The 15,911-nt window shown below is 32.0% G+C and overlaps 1 protein-coding gene across 1 annotated transcript in view; it reads right to left on the reverse strand.

Moving 5' to 3' along the window:
- The window catches only part of LOC127869896 (glutamate receptor ionotropic, NMDA 2B-like), a 36,738-nt gene extending 21,723 nt beyond the window's left edge, over positions 1 to 15,015 (reverse strand). The window contains exon 1 of the mRNA XM_052412554.1: positions 14,659 to 15,015. Coding sequence (XP_052268514.1) covers positions 14,659 to 15,015 — 357 coding nt within the window. The remainder of the gene's footprint in view (positions 1 to 14,658) is intronic.
- Between the last annotated feature and the right edge of the window lie 896 nt (positions 15,016 to 15,911).

A 15,911-nucleotide genomic window follows, 5' to 3' on the forward strand; every position in this document is an offset into this window, starting at 1 on the left:
GACTTTCAGTACGTTGATAACGTAGTGTATTGACTTAGCGAAGAGATCAGGTGACGCAAAGATAATAATCAACTTAGTATTGTCCATTGCAGTTTCAAACTGAGTGCTGAGTTTGGCAATATATTTTTAAGCTTCGTTTTGACCCTAGATATAAATTTGAAAGAGGAATATTTAGGTACGTTTTCCTTCTGAGACCGTTACGTACCTATGAGGAAACATCAACTAACTAATCACTTACAATGAAAACATACTTCTGATAAACATCATACCGAACAAAACACATGACATTTATTTAAAATCGGCAGAGTAATAAATTTAGCAAGTTTCTGTCAAAGTTTTTGAGAATAAAGGAGCGCACCTACAGTTTTGCATTGCATTTGCACCTAGAGATCTCGAACGTCACCCTAATTTAATGCAATTCTTAAGAGTTTTACGAAAATATATTTACATATACGTCGTTTTCGTTCATATAAACTTTCATAATTGTATGTTTGGCTTTAAGCAATTACTAAACGTCATAACATCCCTAAAGTCTATGGCTATGTCACCTTAAATTGTTTGTATAATTTTCAATCATTATTAATAAACTTATTTATTTGTTATCCTTGCGTGTGCCATTGGATTGCTGATAAACAATTTGATCCGATATGTTCCTTTAGGTAAAAATTCATTTAAGTTTGCCATTAGAAATTGTGTCTTTACTTGTCCAAGACCTACGGTATAGGTTAAATATGTCCATATATTACCAAATTAGAAAAAAAAAATAAACGAACTGGTCGAAGATTTGGGATATGTATACGCGAAGTTTTCCTTTAACCTTGGTAATTAATGAAACCTATATTAAATTTAATAATCAGCATAAACAAATCGCAAAAAAGCAATATTATGTAAATATGTAGGTTACTAAATTAAGTGTATTTAATAACATAAATTAAAATGCATACCAGACAAGATTAAAATAAAACGTGCCCTTTGAAGCTGGTTTCAAGAATTATATGAATTTGCTCAATGCTTTATATAATTGATATTAATGACTTTATAACAATCAAACTGCGCTCAGTAAATAAAGTTTAGTTCGAAAGGGCCTCTTATAAATAACTTAATTTAAATAACAAATATGGATATTATGGAGCTATATTAAAAGGTAATTTGACGAATGAAACACTCATCCAAGCCCGTAGCCGACAACATATTTTTTATCAATATGAAAATTTCATTTAGCATGTTAATCTTCGACGCCATGTTTAATGCTGTTGACAGTATTCCCTGTATTTCCTTCGCCGCAATTTCCCCAAAATATTGAAGAACAGACTAATAAATTAAAGTTGGTCTCGTTTCTTATCTCTGAGAAAGAAACGTCGACTAAACCAACGACTTCATTCGGATTACACCATACTTAATTTGTGTCAGTATTAAGCTATACTGGACAAAACAAGCGACATTCAAACAAGTTTATTGTATTATTGTTGATGATAAAAACAGACGTTTATTACTGTGGCATTCGTTTGGTTAAAATGTATTTAATTTTACAAAATACATTACAATCACATAACTTTTAACTATTAACAGTTAACTTGCCCAATTACTTGCTATGCATTTTGCAAAAAAAAATACTTCAAATAAATCTATGGTAAAGTCCGCTTCTATATATTATATGTTCCTTTTTGCATTTGCTATCGATATAAATTACTCTCTTATCGGGATTGTGCTTACTTTGTTTCGATCAAACGGATATAGGTAACAATAAACAACGTTATTTTTGCTAACCATTTACTTTCCAGATAGTTCTATCAAGACTTAAGTATTTAAAACATTTAAGTCGACGTGCATACGAAATATAACAACATTATCAATGTACACTGTTTTTTTTCAGTAGCAAAGGTTCCAATAATAACCTGGAACAAAAGTGTATTTGTAAGTACAAGAAGCCGTATCTATCAGGCATTTTTTTCCATATATAATATATACACCAATATAATAACATGCAACGAAAAAACAGATGGTTCATTTGTATTCAAACACTTCGAATTCCCTTCCACTGAATTGGCGTTGCAAAAAAACAATGGTTGATCTTTCTAATTCTATTGGAAGAGCAAGATTATTTAAATCGTGCTTCGATTTTTTTTAATTAATTATGTGTGTATTTATATTTTGCATGTTATCCCTTTTGCGCTATGAACAATATTTAACTAACATTGATAAACAAAGGTGTTTAGTTTACTTGTTTATACAGCATTAATCCAAATGTATAAGGAGTTGTTTTTGCCCGGCTGATTTAAATATATCCCAACATAATATATGTTCATAACATTTTTTTAGATTATATTCTTATTTTAAAACATGATTTAGTTTAGTCTAGACAATATTATAACTAATAATAGCTTGTAAAACCATCACGATCATTACAGGGTTGTATACTTCTAACTTGTCCATAGCAAATGACTCCTGATTGTTAAACCTAGTGTAATACCCATATTCAATGGATGAACATGTATTAAAACCTTGACAAAACACATGCATTACTCAATTTATTAACTTTAAAAAGCTAGTAATACAGAATTGTCGATTTTAACCCATTTATGCCTAGCATCTAGAAAAAGGCCTTGGCAAACAGCGTAGATTCAGATGAGACGTCGCATCATGCCTGTGCTGTTTGCTTGTAGGAATATATGTAAGAAATATTCTAAATATAGAAATAAATATATTAGACATCCCTAATTTTGGAAATAAATTGATCCAATTTAGAAGGGTGGGAGAGTCCACTTGGCATAACTGTGTTAAATACTTCTGCGGGTATTTATTATAAATCCACATTCCTCTTGTCATTTTCTCATATAACGCATTCAACAACCCATGAACGTTATAATATATGCTCAAGCTTTGATAAAAAGTCCTATATAAAATCGAAGTCCATCTTATCACATGGTCACCTTGTTGCCAGTGTATTGTCATTTGAATACAGGCTCATCTGTACTATTTGTACTATAGTGCGGAAGCTTGTTACAACCTTAAAAACTAACTGTCGATCAAAACAATGCTCGAATGTGTGTGTTAAACTAGTACACGCGGTTTCATTAGGCGAAACATTCTCCACAAAAGTCCACTTTTTATTTAACAGTTTAATTGTTAGGTTACATTTGCAGCGAGTGCAACTTTTATTCGTTAGTTTTATTAAAATAACAATTGCAGAAACCGTTTCACAAATTAAAATACTAAAACGGTCAACTGTTTTGAATGTCTTAAACATGTCTTTGATAGACTATAATAACCCCAAATTGTCTTTAAGTCATTCGAGCATTTTGGAACATACAAAAATGCATTTAACATCGACAATATCAACACAGCGTGCATAACAAATTCATGGTTGGGTTTGTAGTATACGTGTATAGCCATTTGAACAAGTAATACATTACAAAAAGTATTATAATATTTCTATCATGTATAACAATTATTGTTAGAGAATCAAATTTTGTTTAAAATCCTGACATGTAAATGTGCTAGTGATTCCGTAAAATACGAAACACGTGATAAGCAGATTGGTTTAGTTAAAATGTTTACATAAATGATTTTATAAAGATAACACTTCGAGAAAACAATACTACAGATGTGAGTATAACATAAGCAATGTAATATCATGTTGATCCATGAACCTGCACAATTAGAAGTTTTCTATTGTAAACTCATGCATAACCTGCCTAGCAAAATGAAGTGTTAATGCGAAATGAGAATGGCTGTGTAAAGGATGCGATCCCAATGATAAAATACTGATGTGCTAATATTATGAATTATTCAAACAGGCTGTTCAACTGTAACGAAGAAAATGGTATACAGTGTAAAAAGAATGCATAATACATTAAGAAATTGTTGGCAGAAAAATATCATACAGGTGTTCGTGTATACGTTAGCCAACAATAACTTATTTCTTAAGATAAACTGTTTTGATATTATGTTCTAATATTTAAAAAACAAGAACAACATACTTATTTGAAAAAATACAGTTTATGTGTATTTTAATATCCTTAAATTTAATGAATGCATGTTTTAATATTAGGTAACGGGGTGCCTTACGAGTATTCAAACTGATTTAGTATGTTATGTTCACAAAATTCCTAAAATTAACAAATAACCATTTGAAACATAAACGAAACTAAGCACCAGTGTGTCACGACTTGTGATGCGCGTATTTCGCATATGCATATCTGCTTAAAAAGATGGTTGTATTTGACAACAAGTAAAGTTTATGGAGTTGTTTTTGATGTTTCGTTGAGATAATAACATTCAATGTGTGCCTTAGGGTAACTAAACTCGTCCTGGTTTAATTAAAGCCTGCAACTGAGAATATAGTTAAAATTCATTTTTCATCAAGCTGAATGTACAATAAGATTTTCCTGATGTCTTATAATAAAACGGATTCTTTAAAACCAAATACCCATACAGGAAAAACAGACACATCTTGATAACGGTTTCGCCTGTAGAAGTTAATGATGTTTTAAAAGCGTTAGTATTACACGTTATGGTAATAATAAATATAAGAAAACATTTGAGAAACTTATTTTTTTAATTACATGTATTTAAGTATGTTTATGTTTTTATTTGTAAATAAATTAATATAATAACTTATTTTTTTAAGGAAACTGGTCCAAACAATTATACGTGTGTATCTGTCTAGTTTTTAAATTTGATATTTCAAACGAATGTAAATTATTTTCGTAAAGCACTCAGGTAAAGAAGTCTGTGTCAGTTAGCTTCTTGTATTGATCTTTGTTTCTGTTCTATTGTGTTTGAAATCCGAGATTACGATATCGCGTGTGTTATATTTGTAGTGATATATATACATCAGTCATTGTCAGCAAGTCTTTCAATTAAGAAAGATCAATACAATTCAGATATTGAACTTCATGTGAGAAATAAATGTGTAAGCACACAAGATTTTAAACGACCTTCATCTAATAATTAATAAACTACTTTTCAATCTGTTCCCAATATTTTACGAAATATATATACAATAAGCGATACTATTATGATAGTTTTTTCCCTTGACATCTAATTTATGTGAAGCCGACGTTTTATTTGAAAGAGATAACACTTGTTAGACATACTGAATATTGACAATAGCTTAAATATACTCGGCGGAACCATACCTAGCCGCAATTGGGAGTACTGTCGTCAGTTTGGTCCGGAGCAATGCTTATGTTTGTGAAACGATTTTGCATGCATGCCCGTATCATTAAAAATCTGTTTGAAAATATTACAACTTAAAGTCGCACTCCCGAAATATAAAACTCAATTTATAAAAATCGTCTCTTATAGATATACCGACCAAGTAACTAAAAGAAGATAAATAAATAAAAACTCAGTTATTTAATCACAGTTTGATAAATATTTTTCTTTACACGATATATCTCGTGATTTGTATGGAGTTGGTCGAGTAAGCATACTGTGTGTTTGTGCAAAAAAGTGTTCTGAAATTTATACCTTGTATGGTTCAAACTTCACGCTACGAGAGCATAAGAGCCGCGTTCTGAAAAAACTGGGCTTAATGCATGTGCGTAAAGTGTCGTCCCACATTAGCCTGCGCAGTCCGCATATGCTTATCTGGGACGACACGTTCCGCTTTTATGGTATTTTTAAGTGTCTTCCCTGATTAGCCTGTGCGGACTGCGACGGCTAATCTGGGACGACACTTTACGCCCATGCATTAAGCCCAGTTTTCTCAGAACAAGGCTCATAACTAGTTTGCCTTCATGTAAGCATATTGGCTCGTAAACAAATGAATGGGGTCTTCAGAGGACGCGTTATTTATTTGTAGGTCCCCAAACGTGTCTACACGACAAGGTTTTAATCGGTCATTTCTGCATAATCAACCAGAGACATACTCTCATGTGTGTACTGTTATCATAACTTGTAAATAGCTTCAGGCTATTGTGCTTGAAATTACACACACCAAAGATAGTGATGCCAATAATGAGACGCCTCTCAGATATAAAATTGCCTAAAGTAGCGGTGCAATATGAACCTGGGTTTCTTTAAATGAACAAATTGGGAATACACATAAGCGAATAAGGTCTGATTATATCCACAGTTTTCTTCTTTCCACGCAGCATTAGCGTATTTGGCGTTGCTGATGTAACAGATGCCTTATTTTTGGCTCTCTCGTACTAGTTATTTATATTTTTACCACATTACTTAATCTAAATATAGAAGTTATCACATATAGACTCACCAGTTCCCGTAGGTCATCCAATAAAGTGACATTTTCATAAATATAATCAGTTTTCAATTTTTTTATTTTAAGCGTGAATTTGTCTACGCAGTGTTGATTAAATTCCCAGTAACACGCGCTAAATGGTAAATTGAACATTTAAAACAAATTTATTGAATTGTCATACGCGTGTGTTGCTATTGAGAGACTGATCGCTGCATTTAGCACTTGAACAATATGTTTCTTTCTCGTTCACACAATTATACAAAATATATGTATCCGTGATAAAAAATATATTTTACTATATTTTACATGTTTTATATAATGAGAGCGTATGATAACTCACATTCATCATATTGTGTTCACATCCATGCTTTAATTCACACCAAAATGTCCATCTTCCGAAGCTGATTCGCGCACACTATAAGTAAGTTGGGATTTCAGGATTATGAATCGAATATGAACCTTCTAAATTCCAGTTATGAGAAGATTTTTTTGTTTAAACATTCAACTTGTAACAATAAATACATATTTATTTATAAAAGAAAACCTTCATTGTGATCAGAGTTTTTTAAAGTCTGAACGTTTTAAACGGAATTCTAATGTAATGTTTAATCTATAAATGTATATGTACAACACACACACTCTCAAATAACAGATGCTTCAGTAAAAATGTTATCATTTAACAATGGAATGTAAGCATGTGAATCGTTTTAACTAACACATGCATTCTAAACGTGTTTTCTGCAATACAAGCAATCCACTGGTTAAGGGGTCCTTTACATAATTGCACATTATCCATCATGGTGAAGGAATCCCTAGCGTTGCGACACGTTTTTCGTTATTTGGTTACTCTAATGACGGCGATTGTCGTCACCATTTTTACATACTATACCAGAATGTTCCATTGAGGATGCAGTTCATTTTGCGTCTATTTCACAAAATAGCTTCGACACGAAGGAGCTGAACACTACTGTGTTTTCAGTTCGACAGCTTACCAATTTTCGTGAACGCCAATACCATTCCGAACAAAGTAAATAAAATTGTTTATGGACGATTTGAGTGTACAAGAAAAACTGTTTGAATGGAGGCGTGGTACAGTATGCATACAGTTTGTAAAGGTTCTCTGAGAGACGTGTTTTTCAATAGCAGCTTTTTACGTGTTTTTCAATAGCAGCTTTTTTCACTTTCTGTTCAAATATTTATTAATCCATAAACAAAACAAAAGCTGCAGAATGCGGTTAATTTACTATTTGTATTATATTTTTGTAAACAAAACGCATTTATTAAAACGGCAACATTATCATGTATGTCTTTATTAAATTAAATACATGTCAATTTGTAAAATATACTTGATTACGTATGCGGTATATACTTCATAAGCCGTATATATCTCGTTACATTTAAAACAAGTCGTAATAAGGAATATTACGAAGAAAATTAATGAAATCGTACATAAGACCAACCATGAAAATAATGATAGAATTGAATATACATGGATAAACGGAAATATGTTACCAATTTTTAAAAAGATCTCTTTAGCATGAATGCATAATACCATTAGTTAAATAACAAAATGTGTTGTTTTTTAAGTTAGTAGCACACTAATGCAAGTGTTTGAGACATAAAGGATATGATAGTATCGTGTTGTACGTTTCTGTAGGTCGTTACTTATTAAGTAAAGTTTAGAAATTTACATTTCATTTACTTGTTGATAAATTTTCGATATAGTGCTAATATGGAGATATTTCCATTTCGTGTCCCTTAATATTCGATGCAGTTCATGATATTTCGACATTCGTGGCCGATGTCGGTTTCCTTAAGTTTAATCCTATATATGTCAATGAGTGAAAATTTAGGCATGTTAACTGAACCAAAACTATATAAGTCGTTCGTTTGCATAAGAGTTTGTTGCTGGATACCGAACAACGAAAATTACTGTGCGGTAACGCGTATTGGTGCAAGGTATTTGATTGCCTGATTTGTCTTATATCTCAGTATAGAAACATGTATCTTCTCAGTAGCAAGCAGTTGACAAATTAAAATCAGCTTTAATAGGTTCATGTATTAATGAAAACTGATTCTTTTTCAACAACGCGACACAGCTCAAAGCCACACAAAAAAGAATATACCCATGAGCAAAAAAAGTCTGGTAAGTGCCTTGGAACGATTACCGGACATTAACTAGTCTTTTCTCCATTTCAATGTTTCTCTTCTCGTGATTTGATGACCAGAATGCCTGACACGTTCATTCATCAAACGTTTTCTTTATTGACAAGCATGGGCCATGTTTTCCATGTTTTGTAAAACACTGAAATCAATAATTTATACAATTTTGGAACTGAAGGAATGTGTTACTTGCTAACACGGATATGCGGATACGATTTGTATGGAGTATATTTCTTTTAAAAACATCACACTAACTAAAATTAAAACTGCCGTATTATGCAGATACTTAAGTTGATCTGCCCAGCTGCTTGGTTTACTATATAGTGTCTAAGTTCTTTGAAGCAGCTAGACATGGTTTATCCCCGTGCTATTTACGTCTTCGACAACAACAAACGCTGACCATCAATTATTTTACCCATTTTGCGTAAAACGTGAAGGTCGTTTTCGATTCATCTGGTTTACTTTGCATAGACAATATGCCACCACTTGGCAGATACAAAAAATATCGTAGGCCACAAAAAGAGATTTTGAAAATGAACAAATACATGTGATGCTGCCATGATCACTGATTGATATTAATGAGTGTAAGCTTCTTTAAATTATACAGTAAACAACGTGACTATTAAAATATTCACTACGTGAATCTGTAATTGTAAATGAGTGTGGCATGCAATAGAAATCGCTAACTGGCAAGGTATGATTGAACTGATGAAAGTCCCATCAGTAAATTACGGTGATCTTTTATATTCTATGATATAACGTGATTCATTTTATCAATATAATGTGTACTAGGGTTCTTCTTGCTTTTAACAGATTTACCATCTTCCTCTGTGGCATCTATATACATTAAACACAAAAAGTTCACACTTTATAATGCTTGATACAGTTTTCCTTTATATGATGTAGGTTGTACATATACAATTTACCACATTTGCACGTTTATACATTCTGAGCCGTATACATACACAGTCATGTACTACAACATACATTTAACATGCTTTCATCCCTATACTATACTTTATACAGATTACATTGTTTAACTGAATTTTAATAAATACAGGCTCATGACTTGCAAGAAATTACAAATATTTTGCTTTGAATAAAGGTTTCACACACAAAAAATATGTATAAATCCAAAGTTTACTGTTGACAGTACAATTGTGCAGCCGCGGAGAGGATATATCGTATGACATGAGACGAACAGAGCCCTTGACATACCTCTCGAGCGGCTTTAAAATAAATGTGTATTTTAACATGACGCTGAAACCTTTACTATGGGTAGAACAACTTCTGGGCGGTTTGTTGTGGAAGAAGATTAGCTGATGTATTATAACGTAGTGCAGTATTCGTCCGGTCTATTTATGTAGCTATCGTCCTTCCTCAAATCGCTTTGCAGCGTATAGCACATGTCTTATTTTTCTGTAAGATAATTTTTGTGATAAAGTAATCTGATCGGAGCCCAACAGACCCATGTTGTACATGCATATGTCATGATGAAGTTGTTTTTACAAATTACCATATCTATGGCCAAGATTAGGTCTGTTTCGTTTTTTTCTTAATCTTAAGATAGCAATAATAGGTTTACTATTACGTTTAGGCTTAGGTCTAATTTTAAAACTAGCATATACAGTAATGTATTTTCTGAAGCATACATTTTTCATTAGGCGGATCGTGATACAATAACATATGAAAAACCGTTTCGAAAATTACAAAATTTGGTGTGCTCTACAAGAGCAAAATTTCGTTTTGGTCATTCTAACATCATAATGTGGCGTACAAAAGCGACGAGTTCAAAACGGCACGCACATAAAATTAAATCGACGGGAGAAAAGTTTACATATACCTCTAAAATGAATAGCTGATAATCACTATATCATTGCAAACATCTTCAACAATAATTTACACTTTTACAAATAACACATTCATTTGATTACAATCCTTACCTGTTTGTATTAGTGTTTACGTAAATGAAAAACATCTGTAAAGCAGGTTTTTCAATTGTTATGATATTGACAAAAATAGTTTTATAAAGATGATATTTCGAGAAAATCCTACAAGAGAAAGAATTTATGGTCGCATAAACCATTTAATCTCATTTTGATTCTCACACCTGTACAATAAGGTTTATATTTTCATGCAAATGCAAGACTTTCCTTGATTTATAAATTTGGAATGCAAAATAAGAAAGGCTGTGTAAATATGCGATCCGAATGATGAAAAGCAGATGCGCAAAAATATTCAGTATGCGAACATTAAGTTCAAATGAAAACAAGTTAACGGTATATCTTATTAACGAAACGTTCAATGTAGCAAGCAAGTATCTTCTGAAAAAAGATGGCATACGTGTTCTTTTATAAATAAGCAGACACTTAAACATACAATAAATTTTAAAGACATTATGTCTAACTAAACCTGTATCAAAACAGGTACACAATTGTGATTTTAAAACGAAATTATCACTTTGTAAATTCATAGCCATATGTTTAATTACCCATATATTCATAGCGTTTTCTACTTTATACTCATGGAAACGGGATGCCCAGCGTGTATTCAAACACATTCACTAAGACTAATCTTCCCAAGCTCCCAAAGCAAGCACTCATATATGCCCTACATTCTGCAACGCAACGGTCTGTCGAAAATAACAATTCTTTGATCTCCCATGAGAATGTTTGGTGACAAAATGATTATCCTATTCGGCATATAATGAAGGTTGTGGACATTTCCTTATCGTAGCGTTAAGAAAATAAACCTACTTGTCACGCGAATGTGTGTCTGCAAGCCTAATTAAAAATCAATATACCATGTGAAATGAGTACATTATTTTGGACATCGCCCTACATTAAATAAATGATCGACATATATTCAAGTGTGTATCAGTTAAAAGCAAAATCACCTTGCATGATTTAATTCCAATTTAGGAAATTTGTTATCTTTTTGGATGTCTATAATAAAAAATATTTGCCTGATGCTTAAAACTTGAATCGATTTTTCGAGCAATTAATTTGTTTAGAAATATTTATTTACAAGATAACATATATAAATCGACGATTGCATCGCTTGTAAAAGTGAACGCACTTAAAATCTATATACTGCTTTGAAACTACACTTGCACTAAATTAAAACTTGAGTAACAATGTATATGGAGCAAAATGTTAAATGATTTTACATCCATTTCAATTCGTGGATATTGTTTTTGATTAGGAAACCTGTTAAAACTAATGTGTAAATCAATATAGTGTTTGCAGTTGATATTTCAAATGCATTTGCACTGATGTTTTCTGTAAAGAAATCAAGCGTTTTAAGTATTTCTGCATTAGCTTCTTCAACCGAACTTTTTTGCTCCTTTTGTTCCTATTAGACTTTTTTTGATTATATGTGGTGGATTTTACAACAGTTTCAGACTCGGTATTTCAATGCCGACAAATAAACACACGCACAAAAATGTTATGCTTTAATTTTGAATAGTCTTAAATAGTTTATGAAAAACGTTCTATGAATAAATACTGCAAACAATTTATGACTTCAATGTTTAACGAAGGATAAATAACTACACCGTACGACAAATATGTTTAGTTTTGTCCTATATACCGCATTTAAATGAAACCGATGCTTTATTGTAAAGTTATTACAATTGGTAGACATATTGAACGTAGAAAATGTTTGATGTATACTCGTGGAACTGAATCGAGCCTCGCTGGGAATAACTGACCTCAGTTTGGTCGAAGAAATGCTAATACGTGTTTCCGTTGTTTTGTTATGTGTAAACGATAATTGGCTCAAAACTTAATGCTCATAGGTCATAACTAGTGTGGAATAATGTCAGCATATTGATTCGTAAATATGTTACCATGTACAGTCTTTGTCAATATTACTCCACATGTCCCTGAACGTGACTACATGAACAGGTTAAATATCGGCGATTACTGCATGAGCACTCACAGTCATATTCTCCGAGGTATATTTATCTAATAGTTGATGAGCCTAAGGCGGTGAAATCGTACACTCATAAGATATTTATGCTGATAATAACGCTTCTCGTAGAAATAAACTTGCCTAAAATAAAAGCCCTGTGTGAACCTGGGCCTTATTGTCACTGAGACAGAAACATTTACCGTATCTACGACGTTACTGGGAAGAAACTTTTACGAATTATACTCTTGTATATTAGCAGAAGTCTTCCTATTACAAACATATACACAATGATGTTGCTGATGTAACCTGAGGTTCAAAACTTTGGCACTCATATGCGTTTTTATATATAAACGACAATATATTACATAAATATATAACACCTACGATTCAACCTTTAAACCCGACCGGGTATAAATATTATCCATAAAAGTATAATTTCCATAGATGTAAGTTCGTTTCAATTGCATTAGCTGTTTACTCTGGTTATTGTAAAGCAAACTCATAATAAACACAATCATAGCCTAACCATAGCAACACCGACTTAATTCGGTTCAACATATCCATAATGTTATTTGAATTTTGATGCATTTAGCATTTTTAGCACTCTGCTTTTTGCTTGTACACACATTAATACAAAATATATTTATCCGTGACAAGACAGGTTGAATGTGACTGAATATGTTTATAATATTAAAATAATATGTTAAATAACATTCAACAATACATCATACTCTGTCGAAACCATAGTTTATATTGATACCAGTATTGTTAAACGCACTGACCACACTCGTGCACTCTAGCATCACAACCACAACGGACTAACTATAATTTAATTAAGTGGAATTACTTGTCTTTTATTTAATGACCTTTTAAAATAATATATTAACAAAAAGCACGATCGAACTAATGTGGAACGCTTTAAACGAAAATTTATCAAAAAACAGTTTTTTGAATTATAGTTATAAATATAATATATATATATATATATATATATATATATATATATATATATATATATATATATATATATATATATATATATATATATATATATATATATATATATATATATTTATATATTTATATATATATATATATATATATTTATATATATATATATATAGTTAAATGCAGAATAAAATGCACCGGGATGAATGTTCTCCGTCCTTTCTAAAAAACAATATTTTTATGTGAATAAATCATAAATCATGTGGGCGTACTCTGTAAATGTATGATAATGTAATATGAAATTTAAATGTTATAAAGAAATTGCTTAAAACACATGATTCAAATTAACCGAAGCGGTTAGAATCTAATTTTTTTAAGTTGAGGGTGTGTAAAAATATTCGGTGAATATTGGATTTTGCTTTTCTAATTGTAAGGAAGGCATTAAGCTTCTATAACAAAGATTTTTAAGGGATAGAAGATTATGAATTAAAACGCAGTTGTGGAACGTGTTATCCGATTTCTAGAGCTTTATAGGGATGTTCAGGACCTTACTGTTGTCAGGAAAATTGATTTTAATATTTTCGGAAGCGAAACATTTGGATTGAACAAGAAAGCCATTAATACAAGCTTAAAGTAGAGAGCTTGGAAAGTTTTGTTTTGATTGAGGAGTATTTGGGCATCGTATATGGTAAATTTAATGTTGAGAAAAAACTATCACAAGGGGTTTAATGCCATATGCGACGAACGTATCGCACAGTCCGACCCGGAGCTAGTCTTTCCGCTAATGAAACCACTAAACCCTGCCCGACTTTTAACAAGAATGCATAGCTCCAGACCAAGCTGCTCGTTAAGCGCAGGCTTAAGTGGAGCTAAGGTGCCTGCATTTGGTATTAGTGCCAATTTCTAATGACCCGTGTCAAACATCTTAGAGATGTCCGGATTCGTAGCAGAAGATATACGATTTAAATTCAGTATTAGTTCAATGTCTGAGATTTAATGCCGAGTTGATTCAAAACAGTTTTGATATAAAACTTGAACAATTAATATATATAAATGTAATAAAACATTGATTTTGATAATAAATTTGAACGTTTGAAACTAATTCATAAATTTAACATGTATATCAATCTGTTACATGTTTGCAAGAACATACATATTTTATCCTGCTTTTTAATGTATGTTTGATTATTCATTTTGAGACATAAACACTGAGCGCTTAAATTTTGTTTAACTTTTAATTGTTAATTTATTGTTCGTGTTCATCAATCATATCCGATCTGATTCCTTTACACTAGTAATTTGTAGCGTCCGTCTTAAATGAATATCTAGTATTCTTAAAGTCGGCGCTTGATCATTTAATTAAAAGGCGATTACATAAACTTTAAATGGTACACAAGAAATATTCCTTTAAATATATATTTTACCTCCAAGGCCCCTGGGTAGTTTGGATCCCAACTGATGACCGGATATCCAAGGTTCTCCGCTAACTTCATGATATAGTTATTCGAAGACGCCGTATCTGTTCCATAATTGAGACTCAGAATCGCATTGACGTGTTTCGCGAATATCTCCTTGCAGAAAAGATTTAGAATCTCCTTTGGCGAATTGGAGTCTGTGAAATTAAGCCAGGTGTTGATAGAAAAACGTTTCCGCAGATTGTTGTAGTCAGACTCGCGGCCATGCTTTATGGTTTGTTTGGCGTTTGCATGCGCGTTTTCGTATTTGTTGACAGCACTGGTCTGATGTGGTATGACTATTTGTAGAACGACATCCTGTTTCATGGACATTAACTGTGCTACGGGAGTGTAACACGAAACTAGAAGAAGCAGCAGCGATAAATGTGCTGTGACTTTAATCGGTCGCCACATACTTTCCAGCGATGACTTTGTTTTCATATTAAATATACAATGGTATGTACCTGTTTGGGGTTCATATCATACAAGTTAAATTAATCAATTGCTTCAATAAAATATTGTTTTTAAAAAAAATAAAATGGTTGAACATTGGTGTAACAAATACGACGAGTATTTATTTTTCGTACTACGCCAAAAACTAAAATAACCTTATTTCTTTTGTAAGTGCTATTAATATGCATGAATTTCATGTATTTATACTTAACACTTGCTTTATTTATACAGTCCCTTATTGCAAATATTCATTCGGTTATCCTTTTTTAAACACATTTTAATAAACAACATGCGAACGCATCTAAACACTTCTGCTTATGTATTCATACCATTCTATTATGCTATCAGAACACCCTCTTTAAATTGTAGCAATTTCATCTCTGGTTTCTATAACAATATGCTTGTTAGTTAACCTCGCGCTCTCTCTTAAGGAATCACATTTACTCTATGAAAGAGACGCGTCTCATCGCTGCCGAATTTAATGCACCATATCGAAAACCTTTCGGTGTACGGCTATAATAAGCTACAGGACCACTATTCTGGCTGATACGTAATATTATTTGCAAAGCATATCCGGCCACTATTGGTAATATCGCTCCGTTTGCTTTATCGGTTATAGTGGGGAATTGGCTATATCCGTGTTCAGTGATTCTTCATAAGGTCTTACATCAGTAAGAATCAAAATTCATTTAGTGAAGGAACAAGCTCTTTTTGCAACATAAAAACGTTGACAGTGATTTCTCTATAGAAATATATGTTTTCCTGATTCA

Source organism: Dreissena polymorpha, chromosome 2 (assembly GCF_020536995.1).
Source record: "Dreissena polymorpha isolate Duluth1 chromosome 2, UMN_Dpol_1.0, whole genome shotgun sequence".
Lineage (NCBI taxonomy): Eukaryota > Metazoa > Mollusca > Bivalvia > Myida > Dreissenidae > Dreissena > Dreissena polymorpha.